Source organism: Schistocerca cancellata, chromosome 7 (genome assembly GCF_023864275.1).
Source record: "Schistocerca cancellata isolate TAMUIC-IGC-003103 chromosome 7, iqSchCanc2.1, whole genome shotgun sequence".
NCBI classification, from domain to species: Eukaryota; Metazoa; Arthropoda; class Insecta; order Orthoptera; family Acrididae; genus Schistocerca; species Schistocerca cancellata.
In genome coordinates, this window is record NC_064632.1 from 184,811,581 (window position 1) to 184,832,223 (window position 20,643).

General features: G+C 46.4%; 1 protein-coding gene across 1 annotated transcript in view; it reads right to left on the reverse strand.

Moving 5' to 3' along the window:
* The window catches only part of LOC126091960 (uncharacterized), a 387,115-nt gene that overhangs the window by 75,222 nt on the left and 291,250 nt on the right, over positions 1–20,643 (reverse strand). Inside the window, exon 9 of the mRNA XM_049907303.1 lies at positions 1,090–1,370. Within this exon, the coding sequence (XP_049763260.1) occupies positions 1,090–1,370 (281 nt within the window). The remainder of the gene's footprint in view (positions 1–1,089; positions 1,371–20,643) is intronic.

Consider the following 20,643-nt stretch of genomic DNA (forward strand, 5'->3'; position numbering starts at 1 on the left):
CACATTCCACACCATTACAGAGCTTGAACAGTCCTCTGCTGACATGAAGCGTCCATGGTTTCATGAGGTTGTCTCGATTTCCCGAACATGTCCATCCGCTCGATACAATTTGAAACGAGACTCGAACCACCAGGCAACATGTTTCCTGTCATCAAGTCCAATGTCGATGCTGACGGGCCCAGGCCAGGTGTAAAGCTTTGTGTCGTGCAGTCATCAAGGGCACACGACTGGTCCTTCGGCTCCAAAAGCACATAGCGATGATGTTTCGTTGAATGGTTCGCACGCTGACACTTGTTGATGGCCCAGCATTGAAATCTGCAGCAATTTGCGGAAGGGTTGCACTTCTGTCACGTTGAACGATTCTCTTCAGTCGTCGTTGGTCCCGTTCTTGCAGGATCTTTTTCCTACCGCAGCAGTGTCAGAAACTGTTGTTTTACTGGACTTCTGATATACACGGTACAGTCGTGTAATGGTCGTACGGGAAAATCGCTACCTCGGCGATGCTGTGCCCCATCGCTCGTGCGTCGACCATAACACCACGTTAAACTCACTTAAATCTTGATAACCTGCCATTGTAGCAGCAATATCCGATTCTAACAACTGCGCCAGACACTTGTCTTATACAGGCGTTGCCGACCGCAGCACCTTATGTTGCCTATTTATATTTTTCTGTATTTGAATATGCAAGCCTCTACCAGTTTGTTCAAATGGTTCAAATGGCTCTGAGCACTGTGGGACTTAACATCTATGGTCATCAGTCCCCTAGAACTTAGAACTACTTAAACCTAACTAACCTAAGGACATCACACAACACCCAGTCATCACGAGGCAGAGAAAATCCCTGACCCCGCCGGGAATCGAACCCGGGAACCCGGGCGTGGGAAGCGAGAACGCTACCGCACGACCACGAGCTGCGGACACCAGTTTGTTTGGCGCTTCAGTGTGAAATGAAACATTATACACGTTTATTGCAACCACAGGTACAAAGCAGTGATTTTCGAAAAATCTGTTAAAGCAGTAGTTCAGCTGCCACATAGAGGGTAATCGAGGGCAGTATCGAGTGCGTTAGTGTAATTAGGCAGCACCCACCTGACTTTGTAGACCCTCCTGTAGTCTCCTCCGAGCCGGCAATCGTCCTGCATGTCACGCAGCGCGAGCGTGAAGAGGGAGTCGAGCGGGTGCGGCGCGGCTGCGGCTGCTGCTGCGGGGTCCTGGGTTCGCTGCCTGAGTAGCCGCCGCTGGCGGGCCAGCGCGCCCGCAGACACCACCACCACCACCTTGACGTCCTGCCGCCGCAGCTGCCGCCACAGCCAGCCCACCGGCGCGGGGAACACCTCCTCCAGCCGCCTGCTGTCCAGCGGGTCCAGCACCTGCGAGGCACATTCTGGACAGTCCAGCGAGGCTCTCCTCTACAGTCGGATTTACGAACGGTGGCGTGTGTGCTAATCTCCAGGGTGACAATTATTGAACTATATGAAACGAAATCGTCATAACTTCTGAACGGTTTGTGTTAGGACCTTCAAACTGCATTGTAAGTGGCGTGAATAAAAGGACGCTATGTGCAAGAAGCAAGAAGCGCCCTTCGAATGTATCCTGATAGCTAAAAGAGCCATGCGCACTTTGAATAAGAAAATGCTACTTGACACTGAAATCAATATAAAAGATAGGGTCGCCACCAACTCTAGCCACACGACAAAGAAGAGGTAGCACTGAGTCGGAAAATTACTTAATTTATTAATAAGAAAAACTCACAAAAGAACATTCATTGTAAAGTCATTGATAAAGAATGGGATGTAGTTATTAATATGATCCAGGCATTCTTCCCGTGAATCAAATATTGAGTAAAGTAAAGAGGGCGTGAACACCATGCGTAAGTACAGCCTGCAGCAAGATTCGTGAAAACACGATCTATTCCAGAGCATTTGTTTCAGATAAAAAAAGGGACACTAATCACTACACCTGTGCACATGGAAACGCTATAGGTGGGCCAACAAGGAAAACTACAAGGTAAATGGCGAAGGTAACGGCGACGTAACATCGGTACACAAGATAAGATTGAAGGCAAAATTATTTATTCCTTAAAACATTGATGTAGTGCATCTATAGACTGCTGTTGCATGCTAACTGTGTACAATTGCTTGTGAAATACTACACGTTTCATAACAGACTTGCGTGCCCACTCGGTCTGCGGAGACAATTTCTATGGACCGTGGCCAAATTTTAATCACATGAGACAAAGAAAATTCACAAATACACAAAAATTACCAAGATCCGGAAAAGATTAGAAGCATACGCACACAGTTGTAGGCACATAAACATTCACACTGAACCGAGGGCACTTCAACATATGCAACTCCTTTGTGCCGCGTTCCTCTCACGGATCAAAGTCAGGACTGCATTGGGAATCAAACTGAAAGTCTACAAAAGCCTTGCATTCCCTGCTGCAACCCAGCAAGTAAATCTTTATAAGACGAAATTCGAGACCAAAAGCTAAAAGCTCCCCTCTCTATGTGACAACGCGCCACGCGGTCAGTCCAACTCACCCTTCTTCGACTGGAGCACAGCTGTGTACGCTTCCCGTACCGGCGGCAGACTGCCTCCCGCTTCTCCAGCCTCTTCCACGCTCCGCGTGGACCGGAAAACCCCGGGATGCCATTTCCGCCACCAACCTAACGCAGGTGGATTTCTCACAAGTAGCGGAAACCTCTTTGCAGATTTGACCACTACGAGACTTGGCAATGAAAGGTGGCTACAGGACCCTTTCAGCATGGTTGGCTGTGGGCCATTTAACTTATTATTGCTTCGTCAATTAGCAAAATTAGCGCATTTGGGGGACTGAGAATCCGTATTTCGCGATCGAGAAGTCTCTTCACCCTCAGTGGGTGACTGGTGTGAAATGTCCAGCCACGGAATAATCGGTGCGATATTCCTTTATGACACCGTACCGAATGGTACGTGAAGTTTTTGGAAGATGATTTCGTTCATCACTACACCTGTGCACATGGAAACGCTATAGGTGGGCCAACAAGGAAAACTACAAGCAGGAGAAGATTTGATGTCCTGGAGGAGCACTTTGGGGACCGCATTCTGGCTCTGCGGTACCCAGAAGCCACTGGCATGGGCCTAGATTGGTCGCCATATTATCCAAATCTGAACACATGCGACTCCTTTTTGACGGGCTGTATTAAGGACAAGGTGTACGGTAATGACGCCAAAACCATGGCTGAACTGAAAACAGCCATTCAAGAGGTCATCGACAGCATCGATATTGCGACACTTCAGCGGGTCTTGGACATTTTCGCTGTTCGTCTGCGCCACATCACCACCACTGATGGCAGACCTATCGAACATGTGATAACCTAAATCTAAATATCTGTAGTTACATAACTGCGTAGGCTTCGACGGCCAGAGTCAGTCGGCATAAAAGTTTTCTGGGTATGGTACCGCGTCATATTGTATTAAATTACGAGAAAACCAACGTTTCAGCCATGGTTGCAGCGGCCTTCTTCTGGGTCTACTGGTCAGTAGTGACGTTTGCATGCTGAGTAAAGTGTGTGCACGCCGTAGTTCGTAACTAATTTACGTCTTTTTCCAATAATTGTCACCATGTACATCGCGTACTCCGACAGCCAATGAGTATGTTGGTTGGTTCGTTCGTTGGTTTGGGGGAAGGGACCAAACAGCGAGGTCATCGGTCTCGTCGGATTAGGGAAGAATGGGGAAGAAATCGGGCGTACCCTTTCAGAGGAACCATCCCGGCATTTGTCTGAAGAGATTTAGGGAAATCACGGAAAACCTTAATCAGGATGGCCGGACGCGGGTTTGAACCGTCGTCCTCCAGCATGAGAATTCAATAGCGCTCTGTGCATCCCGCTGTGAAAGTCGTAGCCAACGCGAGAATTAGACATGATCGTAGCGAATCATTTAGAGATTTTTCATCTCATTTCTTGCAACTTGTCATCGCTAATAATCGCTCGTAATAAGCGACAAATTATACGTTAGCAAGCGAGAGACATAATTTGCAGGATACACGCTTTCTTCAAGTACACAGCGCGTGTATGCACATACCATAACTGTCGCTTGAAACCGGCAACAAACAAATCCCTGTCAGTGCCTCGACCTGTCCAAACTGCCATCGTTCGTGAATCGGACTAGAGCCGCCAAAAAGTTTTGTATACGCAGGAAACCACTCCCTCAGCCTTCCGTGCCCAAAACCAAGTGGTCGTGTCACACTCTGTTTTTCAATCATTTTAGAGCCACTCGACAAAGCTTGAGCAATAAATGTAATGTTATCAGCGCGTAGCAGACATTAAGAAAGCATATTGTAACAATTCTGGCTCTTGCACTCATGATTTTTTTATTGTAAATCAATGTGTATACTAAATGTATGGGTACGTAGGACCTAGTCATCTGTTGTGAGCGATAGCCAAGTGCAAGTTGATTCCCGATACTGTATGTGGTCTTCAGTGAATCTGGCTACAAGAGAGCACTGTTGTCGTTGTGGTCTTCAGTCCAAAAGAGTGGTTTGATGCGGCTCTCCATGCTACTCTATCCTGAGCAAGCCTCTTCATCTCTGAGAAATTACTGCAACCTATATGCCTCTGAATCTGCTTACTGTATTCATCTCTTGGCTTCCCTCTACGATTTTTACCCCACAGTACAATACTGGTGATCCGTTAAGGTTCCAGTACGTGTCCTAGCAAACGATCCGTTTTTTTAGTCAGGTTGTACCGAAAATTTCCTTCTCCCCAATTCTGTTCGGTACTTCCTCATTAGTTACGTGATCTGACCATCTAATCTCCAGCATTCTTCTGTAGCACCACATTTCAAAATCTTCTATTATCTTCTTGTCTAAACTGTTTACTGTCTATGTTTCTCTTCCATACGTGACTACACTCGATACAAATACTTTCAGAAAGGACTTCCTGACACTTAAATCTATATCCGATGTTAACAAATTTTTCTTCTTCAGAAATGCTCTTCTTGCCATTGCCAGTATACGTTTTATATCCTTCCTACTTCGACCATCTTTAGTTTTTTGTTTCCCAAACAGCAAAACTCATTTACTACTTTAAGTGTCTCACTTAATAATCTAATTCCCTCAGCATCACCTGATTTAATTCGACTACATTCCATTATCCTCGTTTTGCTTTTGTTGATATTCATCTTGTATCCTCCTTTCAAGACAGTGTCCATTCCGTTCAACTGCTCTTCCAAGTCCTTTGCTGTCTCTAACAGAATTACAATGTCATCGGAAAACCTCAAAGCTTTTATTTCTTCTCCCTGACCTATAATTCCTACACCAAATTTTTCTTTGATTGCCTTTACTGCTTGTTGAATGTACACATGAAATAACATCGGGGATAGGCTACAATCATGTCTCACTCTCTTCTCAACCACTGCTTTCCTTTCACACCCCTCGGCTCTTATAGCTGCCGTCTGGTTTCTGCGCAAGTTGTATATTGCGTTTCGCTTGTATTTTATCCCTGCTACCTTCAGAATTTCGAAGAGAGTATTCCAGTCAATATTGTCAAAAGCTTCCTCTAAGTCCACAAACAAAAGCTTCCTCTAAGTCCGCAAATGCTATAAATGTAGGTTCACCTTTCCTTAACCTATGTTCGAAGATAAGTCGTACGGTCTATGTTGCCTTGCGTGTTCCTACATTTCTCAGGAAACAAACTGATCTTCCCCAAGGTCTACATCTACCAGTTTTTCCATTGTTCTGTTCAGAATGAATATTTAATAAATGGACAACGGATTATAATTGCGAAGCATAACCTAGGCACAAGTGCGTGAGCACGACAAAAGCATGTTTATGGAAATAATTCATGCATGCTGCCAATGACTGCAAGAATAGTTAGTGCATTAAAGAAAGAACCCAGAAAAACAAGTACAAACACCAGAAGGTAGCCAAAGCGCATAATAGAAGCAGCTAGCTTGTTGTGAAACAATATAACTACGCAAGTACAAAGTCTTGTCGTTGCTGAAACGGTGATGGGAACGTTGAACCATTCTTACGACTCTCATACAGCATGAAGCTGGGAGTCGGCAGCAGATTCTGAATCCAGCTCAGCCTCTGTACTCAGTACTAAGATAGAGACATCCCTCTGCATCACTGAAAGATCTATCTCATCAGCCTCCCTGCAACAAGTCTTTACTCTCTGGTCCTCTAGGGGCAAGTGTTCTCCATCTTAACGCTCTGGAACTTGGCTGTTTCTACCAGAATAGGAATCTCACAGTTGAATACGAACTAGCAGACATTGTGAATTCCATCCAGTGACAGTTTTGTAAAAAGGTTAAAAAATCTCCTGCTCCTGCAGATTTTGCTGTAATTAACCGATAGTGCTCTGGCATGAGGAGGAAGCCAGAAGAACTCTCCCTCTCCATGGTGTAATTCTGAAGCTGACAAACTGAAAGGCTTACGTGTAGAGCACACAAATGAGAATGTGTGCACCGTACAGAAACAAACTCTATAAATTAGTGAGAAAGCCTGTCAGAAGGATTTGAAATGAAGATTCTCCCGTGCTGTGGCTGGTGAGGCCACGGCGGTCCCCATACTCTACTGTCTCTGAAAGGCGGTACCGGGCTTAGATTCTCTAAAAGGATTCTTCGCTGTGTCTCAACTATCTGTTTTTGGCAGATAGTTGGTCGTCTGTACCACGTGGTGTACAGGGATGGGCGAAGCAAATCCCACTTTCGACTACCTGCGCTGATGTCAGCCTTCAGTCCTGAACACATTTATGACTTCTCATGGCCCTTTTATGTAAACTTTTATGTTGGCCCAGCCAGCTTGGGAGCTTTCAATTCTGTAGAAAAGTGTCAAGACCTTCGCTGTAATAAAAGAAGGGAAGATAAGAAGCAATTAGCTGGGAAGTCACTGGTAGTATTGAATACTGTCTGCAGACATGATGTAGTGTAAGACATTGAAACATTGCCCAAGAGGAATGAATATATAATATCATGATACATGTTGCATGATAGTTTAGGGGAAAAGCTGCCACATGACAACAGTTATGACACGTTACCAACCGCTATTGACCACTAAGGTAATGTTTGCAGTAATGTGTTTCCTAGCCGGAAATGACTACATGAGACCACACTGTTACCACAAAACGGATGAATGCGAGCTAGTGGAAGTGAGTGCAACTCTCCTGCCTTTACATCACATTATTAGTGCATTCTTTTTAATTGCGTCAAATGCTTCAGAAAATTTAACTCGTGAACTGATGCTGGATACATTCTTTTCCCATAATTTTGCAGACTTCCGAAACACAGTTTCGAATATGTCGTAAGCAATTGGTCCGAGAATTACTAAAACCAATAAAATGTGAGAGATTGGCTGTCGCCCCTTAGATTTTAGCTACTGGTAATTCGTACAGAAATCTAAGATATCTCTTTAAAGTAAACCACTCATCAATAACGCTCTTGGTACCAGAAATACGCAGTGATTTGCTTGGAGGCCTGACAGATTTCACTAAGGTAAGTTTGAAATAAGAATGTAATTTTTATTCATATTTCACTTTTGTTCACCAGCACAAACTATCAGTTCCAGTTTCAGGCATGTCTTGACATAATATGAAACTCATGCCATCAAATGAAAATCATATGGGGGCTTCCTCTCTTTCTATGCAACTTTTTTGCCTGACGTTTTGCATAGGTTCAAAGAGTTCGGAATGTTTTGCCCTTCGGCAACATGTTGGCAACTACCTACAACACTGTACAGCATCAGCAATACCGCCCAGCCATACAGCATAATTGCTGTGTATTGCAGGCACATTGCAACAACGTTGACCGTGGTTACTGCTGAGTGTCCTTGCATGGCGAGGCTCGGGGCTATTGGTATTATGGTGGTGTAGGCATCGCTGAAATGGGGGCTCATTGATCGGCAGGTCGCTGACAGATAAGCTGGACTGCAAGTGACACTGTCGTAGGCTGATATCCAATTCGTAATGATACAAGAAATCGGCGCTTATTATACGTTGAAGAGTCAAAGAAACTGGTACACCTGCCTAATACCGTGTAGAGCCCCCGCGAGGACGCAGAAGAGCCGCAACATGACGTGACATAGACTTGGTTAATGTCTGAATTAGGGCTGGAGGGAATTGACATCAATAATGTTGCAGGGCTGTTCATAAATCCCTAGGAGTACGAGAGGGTGGAAATATCTTCTGAACAGCACGTTGTAAGGCATCACGGAAATGCTCAATAATGTTCATGTCTGGGGAATTTGGAGGCCAGCTGCATTGTTTAAACTCGGAAGAGTATTCCTGGAGCCACTCTGTAGCAACTCTGGACGTGTAGGGTGTCGTATTGTCCTGCTGGAATTGCCCAAGTCCGTCGGAATGCACAATGGAGATGAATGGATGCAGGGGATCAGATAGGATGCTTACGTACGTGCGACCTGCCAGAGTCGTATCTAGACGTATCAGAGCTGTCGTATCACCCCAACTGCACACACCCTACACCATTACAGAGCCTCCACCAGCTTGAATAGCCCCCTGCTGACATGCAGGGTCCATGGATCCGCTCGATACAATTTGAAACGAGACTCGTCCGACCAGGCAACATGTATCCAGTCACCAACAGCCTCATGTCGGTGTTGACAGGCCAAGGCGAGGCGTGTAGCTTTGTGTCGAGCAGTCATAAAGGGTACACGAACGCCCATATGGACGACGTTTCGTTGAGTGGTTCGCACACTGACACTTGTTGATGGCCGGCCGGAGTAGCCGAGTGGTTCTAGGCGCTACAGTCTGCAACCGCGCGACAGCTACGGTCGCAGGTTCGAATCCTGCCTCGGGCATGGATGTGTGTGATGTCCTTAGGTTAGTTAGGTTTAAGACGTTCTAAGTTCTAGGGGACTGATGACCTCATAAGTTAAGTCCCATAGTGCGCAGAGCTATTTGAACCATTTTTGTTCTTGTTGATGGGCCAGCATTGAAATCTGCAGTAATTTGAGGAAGGGTTGCACTTATGTCGCGTCGTACGATCCTCTTCAGTCGTCGTTGGTCCCGTTCTCAACGATATCGGAGATTTGATGTTTTACTGGATTCCTGATATTCTCGGTGCACTTTGAAATGGCCATCCGGGAAAATCCGCCCTTCATCGCCCCAAAATCCGCACTTCATCGCCCCATGCGCCGACTATGACACCACGTTAAACCTCACTTAAATCTTGCTAACCTGCCATTGTAGCAGTGGTAACCGATCTAACAACTGCCCCAGTCACTTGTCTTATATAGGCGTTTCCGACCGCTGCGCCGTATTCTGCCTGTTCACATATCTCTGTATTTGAATATGCATGCCCATATCAGTTTCTTTGGCGCTTCAGTGTAGGTTCACATACATCGACCAACACAATATTCCATTCCAATGACTAATAGTAATCTAAGTTCGCCGTTGTTTTACATCCATCAAAAGTGTAAATTGGTGAACTGTTGGGTGCGATAAGCAGTCTGCATGCCTGAATCTTTCTCTTTCGCTTCTGCTTTGCGAGTAAGGTGCTCATGTAGACCCGCAGTCCACCAGATACGTACTAGGCAACTGTTAGTCATCTACGTACATTCGTCGAAACTCTTTGAGAATACTAGCGTGGTTTGTGTGGGCGGACTAGCAGCGGGTCGCGACAGTGCCAGTGTTCTATGTTGCTTGACAGTAGCCGCTCGTAAGGAAGTCACCGCGTGGCTGCCGCTTTGTTTTGACGGCTGGTGTGGAGGTGTGTTTGTTGCTGTTATCGTCAAGGCCTCTGGTGGTACTGTGTTCGCTGACCGGCAGATGGTTGTGAACTTTTTTGCAACCTGCCGCACCGTTTACGTTTGGGTAAACGCAAGGTGTGACGCACACCACAGCTCATGCTACTGGCTTAGCAGAAATCTCTAAGAACAAATCATAACCGTTATTTTATGTACTGCAGCTGTTGGCCGCAGCAGAATGGTAACCAACAACTGAGATAGGAGAGCGATATGACAATGTGCACAGAACAGAAGGTGTCACCGAACTCGTGGTTTGATTGGCTGTAGCTATGGTAGCTGGCACGTAAACAACTAGCTGACAGTCACTTAGTTATTCTGATACAGGTATAGTGAATCAGACTAGCAGCCACTGACGAGTTGAAGGCGGTTTTGGGTTGGGTTGAGTTGTTTGAGGAAGGAGACCAGACAGCGAGGTCATCGGTTTCATCGGATTAGGGAAGGATGGGGAAGGAAGTCGGCCGTGCCCTTTCAAAGGAACCATCCCGGCATTTGCCTGGAGCAATTTAGGGAAATCACGGAAAACCTAAATTAGGATGGCCGGACGCGGGACTGAACCGTCGTCCTCCCGAATGCGAGTCCAGTGTGCTAACCACCTTCCGGCGTCTGCTCTGCCAGACGAAAGCTGCGCACATCGCCAGCCAGACAGGGAGTTATGGTAGCACACCCTGCCGGCTTAACCGTGCGGTCTACGCACGGCTTTCCTGGTTGGGAAGGAGCGCCTGGTCCCCGGCGGACTTGTGTCGTGGTCCGGTGAGCCGGTCAGTCTGTGGATGGTTTTTAGGCGGTTTTCCATCTGCCTCGGCGAAGGCGGGCTGGTTCCCCTTATTACGCCTCAGCTGCACTATGTCGGCGATTTCTGCACAAACAAGTTCTCCATGCACGCGTACGCCACCATTACTCTACCACGCAAACATAGGGATTACGCTCGTCTGGTGTGAGACGTTCCTTGGTGGTGTCCACCGGGGACCGAACCGCACAATAACCCTGAAAGAATGGTTCGGTGTGGGACGGCGGAGTGGTAAAGTGGACCACTGCGGCTGCGGCGGGGACGGAGCCTCTCCGTCGTTTCTAGGCCCCTGGTTAACATACAGTACAATATGGTAGCACAAGGACGCCGTCAATTCATTACACCGTGCTCTTCCTCGGAAAACAGATGTTATCTGTGGGCTCTGAAAATTCTTCATCATGCTAGGTGATGGAGTAAGATTCTGGATGAATCTACACAACTTCGATCTCTAACGTTTTACGCTTAACTGAAGCACTGCAAACATTCTACACCGCTTTTCATGTAATGTCGGTGTGTAGTACCAGCGCAGCCAGTGGATTCTTTGCCGCTTCAAGATCTTCATCAGTTTAACACTTTGTTTAATAACAATAAAATCAATGCAAGAATTATTATGTTCTTTACATATGGATAATGAAATACATTTAAAATTAACATAAATTAAAGTATTTTCAGGAAAAAATGAGTTTTTCAATATTTTTATTGTACGAGGGTGAGTCAAATGAAAACCTTAAATTTGTAATAACAAATCGAAATTTCGCGCCGTTGTCCTGTAAGTTGGTAAGCATGCTACAAACAGCGTGCAGAATGGCCTGTAGGTGGCAGCATAGTGCAGATGCACACATACCGTTGCAGTATCAGTATAAAGATGGCCGCCCCACTTGCGACTTGCACCAGGGAAGAACAGCGATCTGTTACTCGGTTTTTGCGTAGTGAAGGTGTGAAACCTATTGAAATTCATCGACGAATGAAGGTTCAGTACGGTGATGCATGTTTGTCACAGCAGCAAGTCTACGAATGGAGTAGGAAGTTCGCAAATGGTGCGACTTCAGTGGAAGATGCTCCTCGTCCAGGTCAGGCACAACGAGTTGTGTCTCCACAGAACATTGCAGCAGTTGAAGCCATAGTGAAGGAAAACAGCCGAGTGATACTGAATTACATTGCAGCATGTTTACAGATTAGTCAGGGGTCAACACACCACATTGTGCATGATGTGCTCCAGTTTCACAAAGTGTCTGCAAGATTGGTGCCACGGCAGCTAACTCCTGAAATGAGAGAACCACGTGTTGATGCTTGTGAAGAACTTCTTCGGCGCTTTGAACGAGAAGGTGATGGCTTCCTCGCAAGAATCGTTCTGGGGACGAAACCTGGGTTCACTTCCACCAACCGGAAACGAAGAGAGCGAGCAAGGAATGGCGCCATTCCTCATCACCAAAAACAAAGAAGTTTCCAACAGAACCATCAGCAGGGAAGGTTATCCTGGTTCACTTTTGGGACGAAAAAGGCGTCATTTTGGAGCATTACATGCCTAGAGGGACCACTGTCACCAGTGCATCATACACTGATCTCCTAAAAAAATCATCTGCGGCCTGCAATCAAATCAAAGCGACGTGGATTGCTGTCAGCAAGTGTCCTTTTGCAACATGACAATGCAAGACCCCACACTGCCCGTACAACAGTTGCAACAATCACAGACCTGCATTTTGAGTATCTTCCTCATCCACCATACTCACCAGACCTTGCCCCAAGTGATTTCCGTATGTTTGGACCACTCAAAGACGCAATGGGAGGAAAGAAGTTCCGTTCTGATGAAGAGGTATGCCACGCGCTGCATGAGTGGTTGCGTGGACTATCAAAATAATTTTTTTCTAAAGGAATTTATGCACTTTGTAAGCGCCGGAGGACTTACATTGAGCGTGGGGGAGATTGTGTTGAAAAGTGGTACAGCTTTGTACCACTGCTGCACAATAAATAATATTTAAAAAATATTTAAGGTTTTCATTTGACTCACCCTCGTATACAGTATCACAGCGAAACAGCTGGTAAACCACTGACAGTTCACTTTTCGTGCTACTCTGCAAAACAGTTCTTATTTTTACTCTTGCGTAGTCCAGCCCATCATGTCTGGCACATTAATTTGATACAATGAGAGTATCTTATTGCCCTACACAATTTACACCTTCATGAGTTGCTTAATTTACGCTTTTAGCTCATGGAACTTATAGTTTATAACAGTCTACGTATAGTGCTTTATTCCTTCTTGTTTTCTTCCGAACACATTGATTCCTCACGTGCTCTGCGGTCAGAGAAACTCTAAACTCCTTTAAAGTCCTTTAATCTCTTACATTCATTTCGCTGAAAATAACGCTGGCGTTCACTGTAGCCACGTCAAGAAGCTGCCACCACGAGCGTGCAATTCACCATTGGTGAGATAAAATCTTGCAGATATTTGGAAGGAAAGCTGCCGCTGTACACGCTAGTGTGACCACTTTGTGTGTCCGATGTACCGTCGTCTACGTGGGGCGTCGCACATCACAAGCCACCATTCCACTTCCATTGACACAGTTATGAGTTACTGACTTCTGATCACTTTGTAATTCGTCCGAAAGCTCGCAAAGCATGTCACTTATCAGACCATCAGCACACAGAGTCTATGATTCCATTGCTGAGATGACGAGTCTACCCTCACTTTCAGCGATTCATCATTTGATTTCGAAGGTCTTGCGGTACCCATGTTAGCAGACAAAATTACTGGATGTCAGTACTAGCTGTTTTTTTATAAACCCAAACAGGTTTCAGCACTTATAATTGCCAGGGTCAGTCGACATGAAAGTTTTCTGGGTATGGTACCGCGTCATAAAGTAAAAAATACTGCTGCTGGAGAAAAACCAACGTTTCGGCCACGACTGCAGCGGCCTTCTTCTGGGTCTAATGGTGCGTTCTAGCTATGCAGTGTTCCTTGTTAAAAAAAAAAAAGTTCAAATGTGTGTGAAATCTTATGGGACTTAACTGCTAAGGTCATCAGTCCCTAAGCTTACACACTACTTAATCTAATTTATCCTAAGGACAAACACACACACCCATGCCCGAGGGAGGACTCGAACCTCCGCCGAGATCAGAGTGTCCTTTTATTTTGTTGTTAGTGTTCACTGCCAATGCCATTGTGTCATAAATTTACAGTGTAGTTAGTTTCATTGGTCACTTAAGGAAGAAGGAGAGGGAACTTTATTTTGATAGGTTATTGCGGTGGAGGGAGAACGTGACCTCTGTTGTCCATTGTCTCTTGTGTAATGTACCATGATTGGTCGTCACCGTCGAATGAGAAGTTTGCTGCTGTTTACCAACTGCTGGACGTCGGCCGTTTGGCGGCAGTTACACGCCGGTAGTGCTCGTGCCTCGTGTTGACAGTGCGGTCTGTTGGGCTCTGATTGCTGGCAGCCAGGTTGGGGCAAGCCTGAGTCCATCCTCCCTGTTCATGTTGTTAGGGTGTTTAAGCATTTCGATGGCCTCTCTGATTTTGCGTTTCGGTATAATTGGCTGCTTGGCCAACACACAGGCTTCGCTGAATTTTATTTCTTTTCCGCAGTCTCTCTGGTGTTCTGCCACTGCGGATAGGCAAACACCTTCGCCGCGTTGGGGTGCAGCCTGACTTGTATAGTGGTTGCAGGATCCAGGACGTGTTAGGCTCCACCAAGGACAAGATGGATGCATTACACACTGCAGGCGCTTACAAGGTGGAATGCGAATGTGGAGAGTCATACATCGGCAAAACTGGTAGGCCAAAAGCAACGCGCATTCGGGAACGCGAGCGTTATATTCGTCTAGGGCAACACAACAAATCCGCAGTGGCGCAACACCAGCGAGACTGCGGAAAAGAAATAAAATTCAGCGAAGCCTGTGTGTTGGCCAAGCAGCCAATTATGACGAAACGCAAAATCAGAGAGGCCATCGACAACCACACCCACACCCACTCATCGACAACCACACCCAGTCAACACCCTAACAACATGAACAGGGAGGATGGACTCAGGCTTGCCCCATCTTGGCTGCCAGCAATCAGAGCCCAACACACCGCACTGAACACGAGGCACGAGCACTACCGGCGATTAACTGACGCCGCGCGGGCGACGTCCAGCAGTTGGTAAACAGCAGCCTACTTCTCATTCGACGGTGACCACCAATCATGGTACATTACACAAGAGCCAATAGACAACAGAGGTCACGTTCTCCCTCCACCGCAATAACCTATCAAAATAAAGTTCCCTCTCCTTCTTCCTTAAGTGACCAATGAAACTAACTACATTGTAAAATTATGACGCAATGGCATGCGCAGCGAACACTAACAACAAAATACAAAGGACACTGCATAGCTAGAAGGTTTCCAGTACTTGGACAACATTGCACACACGGAACTCAATGCCCCCATCACCACACAGGATCTCATTGATACACTCCGCACAAAACGCAACACCGCTCCTGGTCACGATTGTGTCACCTACCATCACCTTCGTGAAGCTCCTGTCTCTTTCCTCTCCACCCTGGCCAGGCTCTACAATGTAGTCCTGTCCACCGGTTACTACCCCGATCTGTGGAAAACCTCCCGTATCCTCATGTTCCTTAAACCTGGCAAACCGCCGTCCGGGGTCTCCTCCTACCGTCCCATCAGCCTTACCTCGGTCTTCAGCAAGGTCCTGGAATCTATCCTCACCCGACGCATCCACCAGCATCTCCGCCAGCACCGCCTCCTTCCAGTTACCCAGTGTGGTTTTCGGCCGTCCTTCTCTTCCGACGACCTTCTCCTTCACCTCACTCATCTCCTTTCCGAACAGCTTAATTCGCGTCGTTCCGCTATCTTCCTCTCCCTGGACCTCGAGCGTGCTTATGACCGCGTATGGCATTCCGGTCTCCTCTTCAAGCTCCAAACCTTCGCCCTTCCCATTAACTACGTCCGTCTGATCGGCTCCTTTCTCTCCCGCCGTCGTTCCTATGTCACCATCCATAACACGGATTCCTACACCTTTTTCCCCTCCGCCGGTGTGCCCCAAGGCTCCGTCCTCTCCTCCCTTCTGTACCTTTTGTACACGGCGGACATGCCGCCGCCGTCACCCCCCCGTCCACCTTCTCCAGTTTGCCGATGACACCGCCTTCCTTGCCCTTGCCCCCACCCTGCAGCGCTCCCAACACCTTCTCCAATCCCATCTTGACCGGTTCACCGCTTGGTGCAACCAGTGGTTGCTCAAGGTCAATCCCTCCAAAACCCAGGCGATCATTGTATGCAAAACCACCCCTTCCTTCCGCCTCCTTGATTTCTATCTCACCATCTATGGCCGTCCTATCGCCCTCGCCCCCACCCTTAAGTACCTTGGCGTCACCCTCGACCGTCGCCTCTCCTGGACTCCCCACCTCCGGACAATCCAAGCCAAGGCACGCTCCCGACTCAGTCTCCTCAAGCTCCTCTCCGGCCGTACGTAGGGTCTGGACCCCTCCACCATCCTCCACACCTATAAATCCCTCATCCGCCCTATCCTTTGTTATGCCCATCCAGCTTGGATCTCCGCCCCCCCTACCTTTTACAAATCCCTCCAAATCCTTGAACGTCATGCTCTCCACCTCGCCTATCGCATCCGTCTCCCCTCCCCCACGTGGATCCTGTATGATCTCATCCCCTTCCCCCACCTCCTCCTTTTCCTTGAAAGGATACGGATCCTGTACACCTCCCGTAAACTCGATCCTCCTCACCCGCTCGTCTCCCCGATCCTCTCCCACCCCCGCCCGCTGCCGCGCCTGTATTCCCACGTCCCACCCAGTCTCCATCTCTCCACCCTCCTTACCCTCTCCCAAGGTGGCTTCCGCCAGCTCCCCCTCCCTGATGATGTCCTCCTCCCCTCCATCTACCCCTCCTACGAACTTTGATCCTCTCCCCACTTCCTGTGTCCTTTCCCTTCGGCACCCTCCCTCCTTTCTCTTCCCTTCCCTTCTCTTTCCTTTTCCCCCATCCCCTCCCTCCACCCCTCTTCCCCCGGGCTCCCCCTCCCCCTTCCTCCCTCCCCCTATCTCCCCTGCCCGTGGCATCTCTGCTCTCCCCTCTCGCTCTCCCACTCCCCTTCCTCCTCATCCTCTCTTGGCAGGTCCCCGGACTCGTACACGCACAGTGAACATTCGCGCGCCGGAGGTCATCGCCATCAGTGTATCGTGTGTGTGCCTTCGTTTGTGTTTAGTGTTTGTTCGCCGTTACGCCGCCACTGTTCACGTGTACCGTCGCCGTCATCCATGTTCTGTGCGCCGTGTCCACTAGTGTCAGTGATGTTTTCTCGTCCAGCGTGAACGGCTCCATGTTTATTTGTTTTTTAGTGTCTACATTGTTTTGCCAGCCGTTTTGTTAGTATTCTCTGTGCCCCGTCTATGTCTTACTATTGTAAAACTCAAGGCTGAAGAGCGGCGTTCTATGCTGCTGATAGCCCGCCTTGTGTAAGGTGCTAAAAATAACAATAAAGAAAAAAAAGCATTGCTAGAACGCACCATTAGACCCAGAAGAAGGCCGCTGCAATGGTGACCGAAACGTTGATTTGTCTGCAGCAGCAGTAGTTTTTACATTATGACGCGGTGTCATACCCAGAAAACTTTTATGTCGAGGTTTCAGCACCTTTGTGCCATCGTCAGTTGCTCAGTTACATAAAATGTGAACATGTTTTAAGCAATAATTATCCTAAGGAAATTAGGCCTCAAGCAGGTTTTATCTGTTGTTGTTATTACCTTCAGTTTTCTACATTGTAGGTCTGTGTAGGACCCTCTGTAGATTACTGTATAATGGTAGCTTGCCGACCGCAACTTATTAATGTTACTGTGAATTCGGTTGGCGAGTTAACATATAATTTTATCCATAAACGCAATTTTAGTGTGCGAAAAATACGTCGCGACCGTACATTGTGATTATTTACGGTTAGTTTCGAAACATCTTTTCTCATCTGCATTCTAATGTGTTGCACGCACAAACGCAACACATACCCTGCGGAACTTCACTCGCAAGTAGCACTTTTTTCACTTTTCAAAACATGTTGTTAATGTTGCTTCTCTGTGTCGAGCCCCTGTTGACGTTCACTTGTTCTCATATCAGTTTGCTGCCAAATGTGAACTTTTAAAATCTTCTCTCTCCCTCTGACCGCGCGCGTGCGTGTGCGTTTATCTGTGTCGTCTTTTCTGTACAGCTCCTTCATCGTGTTAAATATCGTGCCGTGGCATTGTGTAGGGTAATCGTTTATAATCTGTTTTTCTTCTGCTAATGCCTTCTGTATGCGGAAGTTTTCTTCTATTTTAAGTTTACAGTGCAGGCTGTGGATGGATTTTAGTAATTTTAAACCTGTTTCAGCTTTAATAGGGTGATGACTGTTCTATTCACTCGTTAGTAAATGAGCTATGGGAGCTGTTACTTTTTAGGTTTTGAGGTGTTCTGAAAATCTTGTTTTAAAGTTCCTCCATCTTTTCACGGTGCATACTGACTGGCAGCAGTTGCTTATAAGTTCCTATATATGCCCAGTGTGTTGATTTATCTGTGGGTATTTCCTGTGTTCTGAGGTTGTTTTGTTTTTTTCTGTTCTGTATTCTATTTAAGGCCTTGTTTCTTTAAAATGTTGCGGTTAGGTTAGGTTAGGTTAGGTTAGGTTAGGTTCTCGTTTTTGGTCTCAATAAAACCGCATGTCATTTCAGGCATGTTGTTGTTGTTGTTGTGGTCTTCAGTCCTGAGACTGGTTTGATGCAGCTCTCCATGCTACTCTATCCTGTGCAAGCTTCTTCATCTCCCAGTACCTACTGCAACCTACATCCTTCAGAATCTGCTTAGTGTATTCATCTCTTGGTCTCCCCCTACGATTTTTACCCTCCACGCTGCCCTCCAATACTAAATTGGTGATCCCTTGATGCCTCAGAACATGTCCTACCAACCGATCCCTTCTTCTGGTCAAGTTGTGCCACAAACTTCTCTTCTCCCCAATCCTATTCAGTACTTCCTCATTAGTTATGTGATCTACCCATCTAATCTTCAGCATTCTTCTGTAGCACCACATTTCAAAAGCTTCTATTCTCTTCTTGTCCAAACTATTTACCGTCCATGTTTCACTTCCATACATGGCTACACTCCATACAAATACTTTCAGAAATGACTTCCTGACACTTAAATCTATAGTCGATGTTAACAAATTTCTCTTCTTCAGAAACGCTTTCCTTGCCATTGCCAGTCTACATTTTATATCCTCTCTACTTCGACCATCATCAGTTATTTTGCTCCCCAAATAGCAAAACTCCTTTACTATTTTAAGTGTCTCATTTCCTAATCTAATTCCCTCAGCATCACCCGACTTAATTCGACTACATTCCATTATCCTCGTTTTGCTTTTGTTGATGTTCATCTTATATCCTCCCTTCAAGATACCATCCATTCCGTTCAACTGCTCTTCCAAGTCCTTTGCTGTCTCTGACAGAATTACAATGTCATCGGCGAACCTCAAAGTTTTTATTTCTGCTCCATGGATTTTTATACCTACTCAAAATTTTTCTTTTGTTTCCTTTACTGCTTGCTCAATATACAGATTGAATAACATCGGGGAGAGGCTACAACCCTGTCTCACTCCCTTCCCAACCACTGCTTCCCTTTCATGTCCCTCGACTCTTATAACTGCCATCTGGTTTCTGTACAAATTGTAAATAGCCTTTCGGTCCCTGTATTTTACCCCTGCCACCTTTAGAATTTGAAAGAGAGTATTCCAGTCAACATTGTCAAAAGCTTTCTCTAAGTCTACAAATGCCAGAAACGTAGGTTTGCCTTTCCTTAATCTTTCTTCTAAGATAAGTCGTAATGTCAGTATTGCCTCACGTGTTCCCATTTTTCTACGGAATCCAAACTGATCTTCCCCGAGGTTGGCTTCTACTAGTTTTTCCATTCGTCTGTAAAGAATTCGTGTTAGTATTTTGCAGTTGTGGCTTATTAAACTGATTGTTCGGTAATTTTCACATCTGTCAGCACCTTCTTGAAGTCTGAGGGTATTTCACCTGTTTCATACATCTTGCTCACCGGATGGTAGAGTTTTGTCAGGACTGGCTCTCCCAAGGCCGTCAGTAGTTCCAATGGAATGTTGTCTACTCCGGGGGCCTTGTTTCGACTCAGGTCTTTCAGTGCTCTGTCAAACTCTTCAAGCAGTATCGTATCTCCCATTTCATCTTCATCTACATCCTCTTCCATTTCCATAATACTGTCCTCAAGTACATCGCCCTTGTATAGACCCTCTATATACTCCTTCCACCTTTCTGCTTTCCCTTCTTTGCTTAGAACTGGGTTTCCATCTGAGCTCTTGATGTTCATACAAGTGATTCTCTTATCTCCAAAGGTCTCTTTAATTTTCCTGTAGGCAGTATCTATCTTACCCCTAGTGAGATAAGCCTCTACATCCTTACATTTGTCCTCTAGCCATCCCTGCTTAGCCATTTTGCAGTTCCTGTCGATCTCATTTTTGAGACGTTTGTATTCCGTTTTGCCTGCTTCATTTACTGCATTTTTATATTTTCTCCTTTCATCAATTAAATTCAATATTTCTTCTGTTACCCAAGGATTTCTACTAGCCCTCGTCTTTTTATCTACTTGATCCTCTGCTGCCTTCACTACTTCATCTCTCAAAGCTACCCATTCCTCTTCTACTGTATTTCTTTCCCCCATTCCTGTCAATTGTTCCCTTATGCTCTCCCTGAAACTCTGTACAACCTCTGGTTCTTTCAGTTTATCCAGGTCCCATCTCCTTAACTTCCCACCTTTTTGCAGTTTCTTCAGTTTTAATCTACAGGTCATAACCAATAGATTGTGGTCAGAGTCCACATCTGCCCCTGGAAATGTCTTACAATTTAAAACCTGGTTCCTAAATCTCTGTCTTACCATTATATAATCTATCTGATACCTGAAACTTCCTGGCAGATTAAAACTGTGTGCCCGACCGAGACTCGAACTCGGGACCTTTGCCTTTCGCGGGCAAGCGCTCTACCATCTGAGCTACCGAAGCACGACTCACGCCCGGTACTCACAGCTTTACTTCTGCCAGTACCTCGTCTCCTACCTTCCAAACTTTACAGA